The following is a 14,251-nucleotide window of genomic DNA, read 5'->3' on the forward strand; positions in this document are numbered from 1 at the left end:
TTTGCCGTCAGTTGTTCCCAGCATCAGGGTCTTCTCCAATGGGTTGTTCCTTCTCATTTGAGGCTTTTCAGATACTGCCAAAATAGAACCCCAATGGTACTGGCTCAGCGACTACCACACTGGGAAGAGGAGGAAATTAGAAGACTGACTAGGCAGCAGTTCCAGAATAAAGCATCTTCTCAGTATGCAGAATGCCCCAAGTTCAATCTGCAGCCTCTCCATGGAAGGAAGGATGAACATGTGCTCAAACTCTGGAAAGCAACTGCTGGTCAACCTTGACAATACTGGGCTAGGTGGACCCAGCATCTGACTGGAAGTAAGGCAGCCTCCTTTGTTACCAAGTCAAAACCTATTAAGTAGCTCTGCTTCCCATACAATTAGCTGGAGAAACATCCATTCCTCCTTCAGCAGAGGCCTCATCAGCTAGTGCATGGTAGCTTGTGGGTTTGTGTGGTGCAAGAGAAGGTATAGTTTTTCCTACATCCTCCACCCTCCAGAAGAGGACGGTCCGTTTTAAATCCAAATTTTAGGGCATAAACCTCTCACCCTGGCCCTTTGGGAAAGCTTGCCTTTGAAGTTCAGAAGTATGTGGAAAAGGAATCTGGCCTGAGGGCCAAAACCAGTGCAGCATTATTGTGACCCTGGTCCTCAGCCCCTCTCACGGCTATGCCACATTTGGCCCAACCTCTGATGCTTTCCTGGCTTATGTGCCATCCACTCCCCCCGCACCACACACACACACACACACTTGAAAAGCTAAAATGCCTCTGAGAAATGAGATTCCAGCTGGAGGGCTGAAGAAGTTCCTTGCCCCTGATGAAGGTACAGCCACCACCGATGGCCTGAAGGAGGCACCCTTCCAGGAAAGAGGTGCCACCTACCTTGACTTCATCTCCAAGCCCGCAGGAAAAAGGAACGGAGCAGCAAGACACTTCAGCACAGAGCTGTGGCTTTATAAAGATCTTTATTTGGAATGAAAATATAGATATTGACCCTGAACCGTTTCCTTCCCCTCTTCCTGCCCTCCTTTATTTCGTCAGAACCTGCTTTGCTTTTGAGGGCTGGAGGGAAGACGCTCCCAGAGACAGCAGCCTTGGGGCTGACGGGATGACAGGTCCTTTCACAGTCTGGCCCCGCTGCTCATCTCCACGGTGACTTTCAAAAATAAAATAAGTTCAGGCAAGGAAGCAGAAGAATCCACAACAGGATCTCAGTGGTCCTAGCAAGGAAAAGGGGGCAGCAGGGAAGAAGAGGCCGGGCGACTCCCAGCACTGAAGCACAGGAAGCAGCAGCTGCAGATGGCCAAGCCCACCCTGCAGGAGAGACGGAAAGGCAAGCCCAGGCTTCTCCCCGGGCCACCCGTCCGAGTGGTGTGGCACACGGGCCAACCAGCCACGGGAATGAAACAGTGGGCAGGGGCTCTGACCAGAGTAAGGCACAGGGGCAGGTGCAGGGAGACCAGCACTTTGCCCCCGAAATAATATGGGGTGCAAGATTAACAGGAGATTTGGTCCAAGACGAAACCCAAAGAACTTCCCAAGTAGCAGCAAGAGAGGGCAACTCCCAGTCTCACACCACAGGGCAGGATGAGGCAGTGTAAAGGGACTGCTGGCAGCCCGAAACCGTGACGTGTGTCGGAAGATCCAGGGTGACGGGTTCTCCACAGCAGGCCCCTAGACATCGCCGTTCTCCAGGCGGCTCAGCTGCTCCTCTAGCCGGGCGATGCGCTCGCCCTGGGCAGCCACGAGCGCACGCAGCGACGCCACCTCGTGCAGCACCTCCTCAGTAGTCCACCTGCCTTCCTGCGAATGGAGGGAACCGGTGTCAGGGCGCTCCTGTGGCACCTCCCAAGATCCCAGCTGCTTGGCTCAAGCCCTAACACACGGACCATCCAAACAGAAAAACGGAACTCTTCAAGCTAAAGCATTCATTCATTCATTCAAAATATTTATATGCCGTCTTAATTGCAAAAAAGCCTCAGGCTTACAATGTAAGCATTTCAGCTTCTGCTTTCTTAAGCTGCTCCAATCTCAGATACAGGATCTGACAGACAGATTTGCATCAGAGCAGGCAAAGACACAAAAGCTTCGATGCTTTTCTTTCACGATTTCAGTGTTCTATTTTATGCTTCACTCTATGAAATTCAGAGATAGATAAACCACACCCTTTGGGTGAATATGTGCACACACATTCGAGGAAAGCCACACTGCTAAATACTCCCGCTCAACCCAGCCACGCACACACAATCCTGCCTCAATTTATGGAGCCACAGGAAGGAAGGAAGCTGCCACTTTTCTTCCCAGCAAAGAAGCCCTGAGCATGGCTCATGCTGCTCCCGAAATCCCGCTTCACCAAGCCCTGAGGAACTGGTGCCAAGGAACTAGAGCTTTCCAAGTGACCTTTGTGTGTGCAGGAGGGACTTTGGAGGCTCATACTTGGACTGCAGAAACCCTCCCCAGCCCCGGAAAATGGAAAACGTAGATGAGAGGGCGGGAAAGCCTCAAAATGAAGCAAAGATTAGACATGCAGAATACACACAACGCTGCCCTCTAATACGCCTCCTGCCAGACGTGTGAACTTTCTCCTACCCCCAAGTCCCTGCGCTGCACGTGCTTCGTGCTCCCTTCCAGCTCGGTCCCTGGGCAGCCCTGTTGGAGAAGACAAGGAAGCACCAGCCCACCCCATTCTACTACCCCGCACGTACCCCACCAGCCATGCCAACGCTAATGGCAGGTGTCGCAGCAGGCGGAGACATGGCACTGGGGTGTGTGGCACTCAGCCCGGTGCTGGGCACGGCAGCGGGGCGGCTCTCGGGCAGTAAGCTCCTTCGGTTGATCTTGAGGTCCCGTTGCTTTGTGGGCACGTAGGCTTCCCGCAGCGAGATCAGGATGGGCGGTGCTGTCTTCCCCGCCACCCATTCCTCGGCTTCCATGGCGGCTTCTGGCCCGGCTGTGTCCGGATACAGGTCATCTTGGAACAGATCGGACTGCAAGGAGAAGGTCGCATTAGCAGTGGCCTCTTCTGGTCAAGATCAGTGTAATTTCATTTATTCAAGCTGAACTGAAATGGCGGCGCTGGTATGCGAACAGCAACCTGCTTTTCTCCCTGTAGAACGACGACACAAGACAAGCTACCAACGCAGCGACTGTTCAAGTGAGCGCTCACACTTCTGGCCAGCACACCTGGAATCGGAGGGAAGCCCCTGCTGCTGGGCAGAGAGGACGCCTTGCACCTAGGCAGGCCACACTGAGCCTCTTCCCCTAATAGTCAGGCTAGGAAAGGAGCCATGGAACACCAGCCAGGATGGAGGGCATCCAGGACAGGTCTAAAAGACTATCGCTCACGATGGAGATAGGAATAACAAGCAAATGCCTTAATACCTCAGGTTTTAAAAACTGTTCTGATGAGAAAGCACCTCTCCTGTCTCAGACATGGTCTATTTCTCCCAGGTCCTGCTTCACAGCTGTACTAGCTGCTCAAGGTAAGCTGCCAAGGTAGTTGCAGCTACAACTTGCTTCACTGAGGAGATCCTGCTTGGCCAAACAAGGAGAAGCCTTTAGCTCATCCAAGCCTCTTTCTGTTTCCTCACACGTACAAACCACTCTGCTGAAGGCTGAGCTATTGTATTAACACAAAAAGCAGTGCCCACTTCTGTGTTTCAAGCTCAGATACCACTGGCAGGTTCTTGCTGTGTGGCAGGAAACCGGGGTGGATGGAATGGACACCGGGTGGGGATTCCGAAGTGCCGCTCGAGGGACGCTTCAGCCCTTCCTGACTGCCAAAATCTAAGTGCGTGCAGCTCCTTCATGTACCCCACCAATGTACAACCTGAGCAAAGCAGTGGCAAAAGGCTTTTTCTCCAAGGTGAGTGTTCTCTAGTGCAGAATGACCAGTCCAGCCAAAAAAGGAGACAAGGCTGGGGCTTCCCGGCAGCCATCTGAATGTGGCTACCCCAAACAGCAGCAAAGGGAGCAAAAAGCTGGAATTCCCAGTAGATGAATCCCTCCTGTCCAGCACCCACCTTCCTTGGCACTGTCATGATGATGGGTTCACACTTGCGCTCATGGAGTTTGTAAAACCTGCAGAAACAGAGATGGGGGGCAACCGGGTGAGCAGGTTAGGAGGAAAAGGACGGACGTGACCAGTGGATGCTGGAGTAAACCCACTTGCCCCCGTGATCACGGCCCCTTTGCCCTCCTCGGTCTCCCCTCCCCCCGCCTCCACCAGCTCATCTCATTCCAGCTACCTGGCGATCTCACACTTGTTGACATCCAGGCCCCGCTTGGGCATCCACCCCATGCCGCGCTGAGGTTCCTTGCTAGTGAAGGTGTTCAGGAAGTGGATGTAAGGTGCTTCTGCTGTGATCTCAAAATACCGGATGCTTGAGTCTCCCTGGAAGGAAATTGGAGGAGCCGACAGGGCAGGAGGACACAGTGTCAACGCCACCCCCATCACGGTCATGGTTAACCAACTGCCCCATCTTAACAAACCCTTTAGGAATTTAACTTGATTTAAGCATTTCTATGCTATCCTTTGCAACAAGCCTCAGGATGGCTTACAAAGTCATGTAAGCCGCCCTGATTATGCAGCCATCTTGAGTACTTTGCTTTCAAAGAAACGGGACCGAGTGATTGAGGGAAAGAAGGTGGGAGCTACTGCCTTCTCCCTCTTCAGGGCATAGGAGATCAAAAGCTGCTACAAACCAGAGTTCTGGCTCTCAGAGGGAAGGTGGGCTTTCCCACAAGATATCTGTGGGGTTCGGTCAGTGATAACTTGCTTACACAAGCAAGTCACAGCTTGATTTGCAGGAGTTATCACAGGCAGGCCTGGCTGCAGTAAATGTTGAAACACAGCCCTGTAGTAATTTCTGGCCCCACACTGAGATGCAAGGAAAGAATCTGAGTCACCGAAGTCCAGCAGGCAACTCCAAGGTGCCTGAATTCTGGTAGAGAGGCCTAGTTTTATTTCATTGGGACACTAAGTTATAATGTAAGTTACTACAGAAAGGGAAATCTGTTGGCGCTCAACACTGTAAATACAGATTCCATGAAATATGAACAGTAAAAGTTTATCAGTTTTGGCAAGAGAGCAGCAACTGTGCTTTCAGAGTACATCCTGTCTGGGAACAGAATCAGAGAACAGAACCAGAGAGATACTGTAGCATGTTCGAAGGGGCAGAGATAAAACAAGGATCTGGTCTGCAGAGGGGATCTGGAGCAACAGACAAGGTGTGATGCTGCAGAGGATGCAGAGAATGGAGGACCCGATCCCTTAGATCCAGGGCATGGCTATAAATGCACAAGTCACACAAAATATTGTCTCCAACAAGCAAGCGGCTCAGCCTCACACATTTCTGTTGGAGAAGAAAGCCACTGGAAGTCGAAGGGAGTCAGGATGACCTGCCAGGCTAAGGCAGCAAGCCAGAGGCCCCTCTCGAGCTGCGTGGGGAAGCATACCTTGCCGCAGACATAAACCACGTTGGTGTCGGGGTCGTAGAAGGGCAGAAGGGCCCCGTTGCTCGAGTCCAGCTCCTGCAATGCCATGGGCTCCTCCAGGCTCTCCTGCAGGGCAGACACACACACAGGGAAGCGCAGAGGCCCTTCAGGCACTGGAGGCCACCGCAGCCCCTTTGGCATTATCCTCCTCACAAACAGAATCTGGTGGAGGCTTTGCCAGCCCCATCTCCCTACCCTCCAGCTTCCTAGATTGGGGAGGTGCCTGGACCCATGGAAAGGCTCCCCTCTTCAGACATTCCTCCCAGAATGCACAAATGGGGGGCAGTAATGGGACAGTGGAAGCAGTGCTGGCTAACTCAGCCCTGCCCTCTTCCTCCATACGGTGGGACCCAGTATCTAAGCCATGCCCATTTTGCTCCAGTGCAAAGAAAAACAGCCCGCTCAGAAAAGCAAATGAAGAGGAAATGGCTTGCTTATTTAGTTAAAGTTTTATTTATTTAAAGTTTTTGCAAAGTGTTCTCTAGCACATGCTCTCAGGTCATCAGGAGGTGTGGGCTGCGGAACCATCAGTACGCTGATGATACCCAGCTCTACCTCTCGTTCTCCACCAATCCAGGTGAGGCAGTGGCTGTGCTGAACCGGTGCCTGGCCGAGGTAATGGGCTGGGTGAGGGCCAATAAACTGAGCCTCAATCCAGACAAGACGGAGGTCCTGTTGGTTGGCGGATCGGGCTTCGGAGAGGGTGAATTGAACCTAGTCCTGAATGGGGTTGCACTCCCTCTTAGGGACAAGGTCCGCAGCTTGGGAGTGCTCCCAAGGGTAGTGGGGCTACCCTTGAAGACGGTCCGGATACTTCAACTGGTTCAAAATAGAGCTGCCAGTGAAGCTGACGGAGGACTGGAGTCATGTGAACATAACGCCCAGTCCCCGTCAGCTTCACTGGCTCCCCATTGAAGTCCAGGCCCAATTCAAGGTGTTGGTGATGACCTATAAAGCCCTAAACGGCTTGGGTCCTGGTTACCTGAAGGAGCGCTTACATCCATATATGCCCAGACTCCCCCTGAGATCAGCGGGAGAGGCCCTTCTTCGGGAGCCCTCCGTGAAAGAAGTTAGGAGGGTGGTTACTTGGAGGAGGGCTTTCTCAGCGGTGGCGCCTAAGTTATGGAATGCGCTCCCCAGAGAGGTCTGCCTGGCGCCGTCGTTATTTGTTTTTCGGCGCCAGGCGAAGACCTTTTTATTTAAGCAGCGTTTTAAATGTTAATATAATTGAATTTTATCTGGCCAGGGCAGCTTATTTTATATTGTATATTTGTATTTTATTTTAATGTATATATTTTAAAATGTTATTTATGATGTTTTAATTTATTGTTGTAAGCCGCCCCAAGGCTTCGGCGAATGGGGCGGCATAAAAATGTTTTAATAAATAAATAAATAAATAAATAAATAAATAAATAAATAAATTTCTTTGCTACACTGATAGCAAACTTGTGCCTTCCAGACATGTTCATACTGCAACACCCCGAATTCCCAGTCAATGGCCCTGCAGGGTGGGAATCCTGGGAGCTGTGGTCCAAATGCCCCTGAAGGCCACCAGGGTGGGGAAGGCTGGCCTAAGAAGATCACGGGGGGGGCCGGCTGTGGGAGTGCAGCCTTCCACAGGCTGGACTGGGTCCCCACATGGGCCGGCGGTTGCCCTCCCATGCACCAACTGAGCCCAGGAAGTGGGATGGCAGGAAGAGTCCACTGCTCAGCCCAAACTCCTCGGCTCAGGGAGAGCCCTCCCCACATGCCCAACGGTGCCTCCCCACCGCAGAGTGCAGCACGCCCCCGCCCTGCCCCACTCTCCCACTCACCAGGTCCCAGAGCGCCAGCTGCCGCTCGCTCATGCGACTGAACCCCGTCGTGAAGATCTTCCCATCAGCCAGGAAAATGGCCCGCATGGGGCGTGCCCCCTCGTGGGCTCTCTCCTTCTCCTGTGCCGTCGGACAAGCAACAGATAAAGCTGCGGGCAGTTTCCACACGCTCCCTCGGCTGCCACAAACGCTCCAGGCTGGCCCCACTCTCACACCTGTTCTGCTGCTGGATTCTAACTGGCTTATGCATTAGGGTCAGCGTCGACCCGATGACTTCCTCCTCCCACCCTTAAGGTCCAAGGACACCCTTCCCCACAACCAGATGCTGACAGAGGTGCTCAACCCCCAGCCACGCATTCTGGCCCAGAGCAGGCATAAAAGAAACAAGGGGCCAGTGGCAGACACGAGGGGGTGGCCGGCATGAAAAAAAAGTACAGGATTCCACCCCCCCCCCGGCATCTCCAGCTGAAGAAGGGGCTCCAGTCCTGGGTCTGACAGATGTGTTCAAGTCACTGCCTGAGAACAGACCAGCCTTCCCCAATCTGGTGCCCTCCAGATATCTTTGACTATAACCCCAGACATTCCCAGCCGTCAGTCATGCTGGCTGGGGCTGTTGGGAGAGGAAGCCCAATGCATTTGCAAGGCACCTGACTAGGGAAGGCTGAATGAATCCTTCATTCACAGTATTTGTGTAATGTTTCATATGCCAGTACGGAGATTCCAGAGAAAGACAAAAAAGATAAAAGGAATAAATATGTGGATAGGTAGAAAAGTGATTACAACTTGAAGCGAGAGTGGTGATGTTAAAAACATAAATGCAATTGCATTTTCCTTTAACAAAAGCAGCTGCCAAAGCCAATCTTTCAGTTCAGTTCTCTGAACAACCCAACAAAACATACGTAAAGATTAGCACTGCTCCAGGTTACTCAACCCCAGAGGCAAACAATAATCTTCTTCAAGGTTAAAGTTGTGCAAGTGAGATCACAGGCATGATCAATACCATAGTGCAGGGCTAGGAAAACTTCTAGATTATGGGAGATACTTTATTATTTCCTAGGATCTCAAGATCACTAAACTAGAGCCAAGTGCGAAACAGTGGATCAGAGTAAGGGGCACACAAACTTAGAATTAAGGTGCAGGGTACCTCTAAGTGCGTCTCAGAACAGGAATTTGTTTTCAAACCCTGAGCTGCGCACAAAATAAAAAACAGAAACTAAAAATGCAAACAGGAAACACAAGTCAACCAACCCAGAATCAAAACCAAAAATGAGAGTCACTGTGTTGTGGTGACTAGAGTGTTGGCCTGGGACTCAGAAGATTCAGGTTCTAGTTCCCACTCAGCCATGAAGCCCACTGGGTGACTTTGGGCCAGTCACTCACTCACAAGGATAAGATGTGGAAAATAAATGTAATGTAAATTTTTAACATTAGTGTTTGTTATTAAGCAACATTCCTGGTTTTCCCTCAGAAGCTTTCTTAATTTCGGCAGCCAAAATGGATTAGTGCAGAGTTGTTGCTATTATTTAACTATTAGGAATTTCGTGACTCATTGCACATCACTTGGAGATCTACCTGGAGATCCAGATCGAGCTATTTCACCCCTAACCAAGCTAGAAATGGAAGGCACACATCTCAAAGAGATGATAACAAGATGCAGAAGACTTTCAAGTCCCAAATACATCCCTACTGCACTATCGTGAGACCCAAAACAAAATCCCTTTGACTTCCAGGATGAGAAAGGCCTTGTCAAAAAGCCAAGAAGAAGTAACAGTAGCAGAGAGAGAACAAGTACACAAATGCCCACCAGGCCAAGAATGCCCATGTATCAAAAGACTCCGGGGAGGGAGGAACATACCGCCACAACTTGCCCACGGCGAGGGTCAATGATGCGCACGGCCTTGTCCTTACAGGCAGAACAAAAGAGGCTGCCATCCCGGTTCCAGCTCACATTATAAATGAGGTCAGGGTGCAGATCGTCAAGGCGGTAAAGCTCTTCAGCTGTACCCACGTTCCACACGATAACCACATTATCGCAGCCTGGAAAGAAACCACATTATCGCAGCCTGGCACACGCAAGCACAGCATTGTCACAGGAGCAGAGGCTCTCAGGCAATGCCAAGTGCTGTATCTTGACATGGCCCACGCACAGGCTGGCAGCCAAAGCATCTCAACTCTGCTTCCTCCTCATCTGCGTCTTCCACCACCCACCACCACAGATGGTACCTGCACTGAGAAGGACATTGCGGGCAGTTGGGTGCCAAGTAATGATGCCCACGCGCTTTGAGTGCCCTTCCAGAACCACCACTGGCTCAGTCAGAGGCAGTGTCAGTCCATTCTCTGGGATCTCCCACACCTGAGGAGAAAGAGGGAGTACAATGACACAATATTCAACCACTCTCCTCTGCTCCAATTCTCACTCTGGTGCCACATCCTACCCCACAGAGTCGCCCATCATGAAACATTTGATCACAACCACCAGGACAGACAACCTGTCCATACTAAAGAGACGACCCTCTCCTGATCTTAGGCCAGTATCCCACATTCTGCAAGTAGCCTGCAGCTCCTCAGTCTTTTCCACCTCCTGACAGAGCACTCTTCCCTAATCTAGTCCTTCCAGGTGTTTTGGACTACAGCTCCCAGCACTTGGGCCAGTGGCTGGCTGGAGCTGAAGTCTAAAACATCCGGAAGGCACCAGGCTGGGGAAGGCTGCAGCAGCGCATCCCACTTAATATTTCCTCCACCTACAAATACTGCAGGGACATCAGTATCATTGCATACTGTCTCCAATTTCCCTTATACAAACCTGCGTACATACTGAAACGAGAGAGATCATCAAAATGACACAAGCTAAAAATTTGGATTTTCTGTGCATGTTAGGAAGAGAGAAGCACTTTCCCTTCAGGGGCCAAATACCAATCTGGCAAAGGTTTTAGGAGGCCATATTCTATCTGCTGGTTTTCAAAAACAGATTTATCAACTTGTCAAATTGCTTGATCATGGAATACATGTGACTGTGAACTTCAGCAGGTGTCTCTCGCAAGAGACCATGGCTGCAAAAGAGCCCTTCCCATGCAGCCCCTTCCCCATCTCCCCCTCACCATAACAGTGCAATCCTCAGAGCCACTGGCGATGATGTGATCGTTGTGTGGGCACCAGTCAATGTCCAAAACTGGTCCCGTGTGCCCACATACTGTAGGATAAGACTTATCAATACGCCCAGTCTGGGGACAGAAACAAAGGAGTAGAGTCAAGAACTGGTGGGAGCCCTTTCCAATCCCTTCAAAGCTGGAGTCCTGCTCCCAGTATCCCTAATTGCTTTGCGGGATTATTGCCACTCCCAATGTATCACCACCCTCCTATTCTTTCAGTGGTGTAGCAGAAACTGAGCTCGCATGGATGCAGAAGTGGAACTTTTTATATTAGCAGGGGCACGGATATCAGCCCCCCACACCCAGTGACAACCCCTTGTTCCCCCGAACTTACCTGCAATCCTCAATAGCTGGTGGGCAATGGATTTTCCGGGCAACAATATACATTGCTGCAATGCAAAGTATTTTGGGGGTGGGGGGTTAGTCTTAAAGACCAGACAGCTTTATGAAACTTGTGCTTCTGGAAGGGATGAAAGCTGCTACAACCAGCCTCTTGATATGGATCAAGACTGGACTGCTACCTGCAATTTTTGGACTCTCCTTGTGGGTGTGGCCACAGTGAGTCCCTTGTGCTCCAAAATTGGCCACTGCACTCCTAACATATAGCAGAGAATGCAAGAGAAGAAATAAATGAGGCTTGGTGAGCATTCAGGAATTCTGGGGTCCCCACACCTCCTCCCTCCATTTCTAGCTTCACTGCTTCTTTCCTCACCTTCTGCAGCGGGAGAACCATGAAGGCCCCCCCTCCACTGGCTTCCACAATCACAGCCACAAACTTGGGGTTGACAGCACAAAAGGTGCTGTCCCAGGTGACCCGCGACACTCGGATGTCATCGTAGCACTGGTCGTTCTTGACAGGTTGCCCAAAGACATGCCGGAACTTGCTCTGGCGCACGACCTTCCGGAATGACATGACTGGGGAGATACAGGAGAAAATCAAGGTAACACACATCTAATTTGGTGGTGAGTGTATCACATTGTGTCAGGCAATGCTGCAATACGCTTCAGTAAAGAATATGATTCCCATGAGAATATGCAGAAATGTGGAGCAAGGATCAAAGGGATTTTCTGAAACCACTAAATGACTGCAGCGGACTGAAGGCATTGCAAGTCCTGCGTGCTTCTGATGTATTTATTTGTTTGTGGGGAGGAACCATGCGTGCTTCCTCCTCAAGTAACTCAAATGCGTTTCTGTACTACAGCTCCGAACAACTCCATACATTACAGTTTTAATCTCTACGTGCAATTCTGTGGGCATCCATATTTCCATTTAATTTCATAAATGAATACTAACACTGCCCCATGTGCAACACGTGTGTGTCCAACCCCACATATAATTGGACCACGGCTGGATTCTTTGTTCCTTGCAGCATTTGCTTTCGACTACCGTAAGCTTCTTAGCCACTATCTGCCTAGGAATGGATGGGTCTGACACTCTCATTCTCACAGAAATTGCAGGATTTTCAGGATGACACGTATTCCATCCTATTTCCCTGTGGGCATGAAAAATATATTTTCCAAATATACAATTTTTGTGTTTACTTCTCCCTATCCCTACCAAACTGAATCAAGTTCAAGAAATGTGAAGATTCTGAGGTTCACCTCTATCTTGCCTATTTGTTCAGGTGAGAATTTGCTAAATTTGCATTAAAAGTACAACACATTTCTCACCCATCCCTAAGTTAGGGAGGGTTCTCTTTCTCAGTTTCATTTTATGGAAATATGTATGAGGAAGATTGCTTAGTGGAAAAGGGAACTAGAACCATCTTCCAGAGGCGGTTGGGCCCTGTTTGAGTTAGTGGAGCTGAATGCAGAGCATGTCTACTGAAGTAGTACAACACTGTAACATTTATGAAGATAGACAGAATTAGGTACACACCCTTGGTTCCTTTGAGTGATATGAAATGTCAGAACTGAAAATCCCCTCCTAGACCACAGAAGTATTCTCCACCCAATCCTCTTACCTCTACAAAAGTTTGAAAAAAGAAGAGCAAAAATATAATAATCAGAAGGTTTTGGATTTATCCAGACCTATTTGAGAGGAGGAAGGTCAGCAGTCAGCTTCAAGAGAACAGCCCTCAGCTGACCACTGAAGCAAAAGACCTAAAAGACCTGAATGCAAACTAAGCCTTAAATGTTCAAGAGGCAGGCTGTGTCCAACAGCAGGGTGCCCTGATCGGAGCCAGAGGCCAGCTCAAACCTCCAAACAGAACCCCTTCAAGCTGGAGGCCAGCACTGCAAAAACTGGCACAACCACCGCACACAGTCCTTTAGCAGTGTGTTTCTACATACGTTCCATTTCAGCACATAGTCAAAGGAGTTAGACTAACAGGGATTTCTGGTGCCCAAGAGCTTCCGTCTGCAGCCTCCGCTTCTGATGCAGTGATGGCCCCACCCTCCTTTCAGCTGCCACCAGGTGTGACTGGGGCCATAAAAGAAAGTTTCCTTTGGGTGGTTCCTGTTGGGAAGGTTCATGCCACAGAAGAACTAAAGGACGGGCAAGCACCGCCTTTCTTCCGCACAACCCTAGAAAGAGTTGGAGGCACTGCAGAACTTGCCCAACCTATTTCAGCAAACCAGAACCCCTCGCCTAGGATATTTTCCCTATTTTGCACCTGAGAGCGTGTAAGGCAGCAGGAGGGGAACTCAACCAGGCAGAAACTCTCAGACTGTGTTTTGCTGTTGTCTAGAAGGAAGCTAGTTTCTGGAATTGTTTTCCTGCAAGGAAGAGCCCCACAGAGAAATGCCAAAGTCAAATCACGCAATTTCTCCAGTGCAGCAACTGCCAGATGCAAAGTGGAAATTTTGCAACCAAATTCCAACTGTTCAGTTTGGACCCACAGGGTGTCAGAAAAATCTCAGCCAGGCAGACTCAGCTCCAGGCATGTTTTGAAGCATTTTAGCCTTTTAACTGTTTGCAGCCCACTCAGAGAACACTGATGATTGGGCAACTTAAAAGCAAACAAGCAGGCAAGCCTTTTACTACTTTTTATCATTTAGCCTCATTCATGGAATTTCACTAGACATGGAGGTATCACCACAGCAACTTCCACCTGTAACCCTCCAGTGTTTTCTCATTGCTTCTTCACTCATTTTTCTTACCACACTAAGGAGAAAAAGATGGATTAGTTATGCAAGGTCTTCTGAGCAGTGGTGCTAGGATCCCTCTACCTGGAAACATCCCGAGCATTTCTCTAACCTCTCTTCAAAACTCAATCAATATACCCTTTCGGGGCTAATGGGTTATAAAACCTTTTTTCCAGGAGGAGGGGTTCCATTTCAATGGAAAAAATACTGACGTTAAGCCCCAAATCTCCTGGCTGCTGGTAGGGGGATCTACCCCGTTAACACAGAACAAGCAAGCGGGAGTTTCTGGGCATGTGCGAAGTGCTTTTCCCCTCGCCATCCAGGAACCATAGCTAAATGACGGCGCAGACGCTCGAAACCTCTAGGTTTAAGAAGGAAAAGTACTGAAACCTTGGAAAACAAGATCGCAGCTCTCGATCCCGAACCAGAGACGAAAAAGCGCTGCAGCAGGGCGGGACTCTCGTCCAGCCGGGGGAATGAGAAGGGGGAGGACGAGGAGGGCAGCGGAAGAGAGGCTGAGCTGGTCTCGCCAAAGCGACGCTTCCAGCCCGCTTCGCCGCTTTCGCCTGCCGGGAGGCAGCCCAGGCCCCGGTCCCCTCCCCACGGCGATCAGGGCTTCGTTACCCACCTCCACTCACCGGCCGGGGGGAACGCAGCAGCCTCTCCCTCGCACGCTGCCAGGGCGGTGCAAGCGCTGGCTGGAGGG

General features: G+C 50.4%; 1 protein-coding gene across 4 annotated transcripts; it reads right to left on the bottom strand.

The window, feature by feature from the left end:
* Positions 1-945: 945 nt before the first annotated feature.
* CORO1B (coronin 1B) lies at positions 946-14,251 on the bottom strand. 4 transcript variants are annotated; one of them, XM_044438388.1, is made up of 11 exons: positions 14,174-14,251; positions 11,171-11,373; positions 10,408-10,530; positions 9,533-9,662; positions 9,165-9,346; positions 7,310-7,429; positions 5,457-5,561; positions 4,247-4,392; positions 4,022-4,079; positions 2,705-2,986; positions 946-1,802 (listed from the first exon to the last, which is right to left on the bottom strand). In XM_044438388.1, the coding sequence occupies exons 2-11, from the start codon at positions 11,369-11,371 to the stop codon at positions 1,674-1,676; spliced, it is 1,476 nt and encodes a 491-aa protein (XP_044294323.1). In that variant the 5' UTR covers positions 11,372-11,373; positions 14,174-14,251; the 3' UTR covers positions 946-1,673. The 4 variants fall into 4 exon arrangements, with proteins under 4 accessions (XP_044294323.1, XP_044294325.1, XP_044294322.1 ...); XM_044438390.1 differs by having other exon boundaries at positions 14,184-14,235; XM_044438387.1 differs by lacking the exon at positions 14,174-14,251 and adding an exon at positions 13,936-14,065.

The sequence above is a fragment of the Varanus komodoensis genome, unplaced genomic scaffold (assembly GCF_004798865.1).
Source record: "Varanus komodoensis strain SLA01 unplaced genomic scaffold, ASM479886v1 scaffold32, whole genome shotgun sequence".
Classification (NCBI taxonomy): domain Eukaryota; kingdom Metazoa; phylum Chordata; class Lepidosauria; order Squamata; family Varanidae; genus Varanus; species Varanus komodoensis.

Bases quoted from the DNA above. Each gene is read 5' to 3' on its own strand.
- CORO1B (XM_044438388.1), bottom strand. From the start codon at position 11,371: ATGTCATTCCGGAAGGTCGTGCGCCAGAGCAAGTTCCGGCATGTCTTT. The intron at 9,347-9,532 runs GTACCATCTGTG...GTTTCTTTCCAG, and splicing joins CAATGTCCTTCTCAGTGCAG to GCTGCGATAATGTGGTTATC. The intron at 7,430-9,164 runs GTATGTTCCTCC...CCGACGGCACAG, and splicing joins GCCGTGGGCAAGTTGTGGCG to GAGAAGGAGAGAGCCCACGA.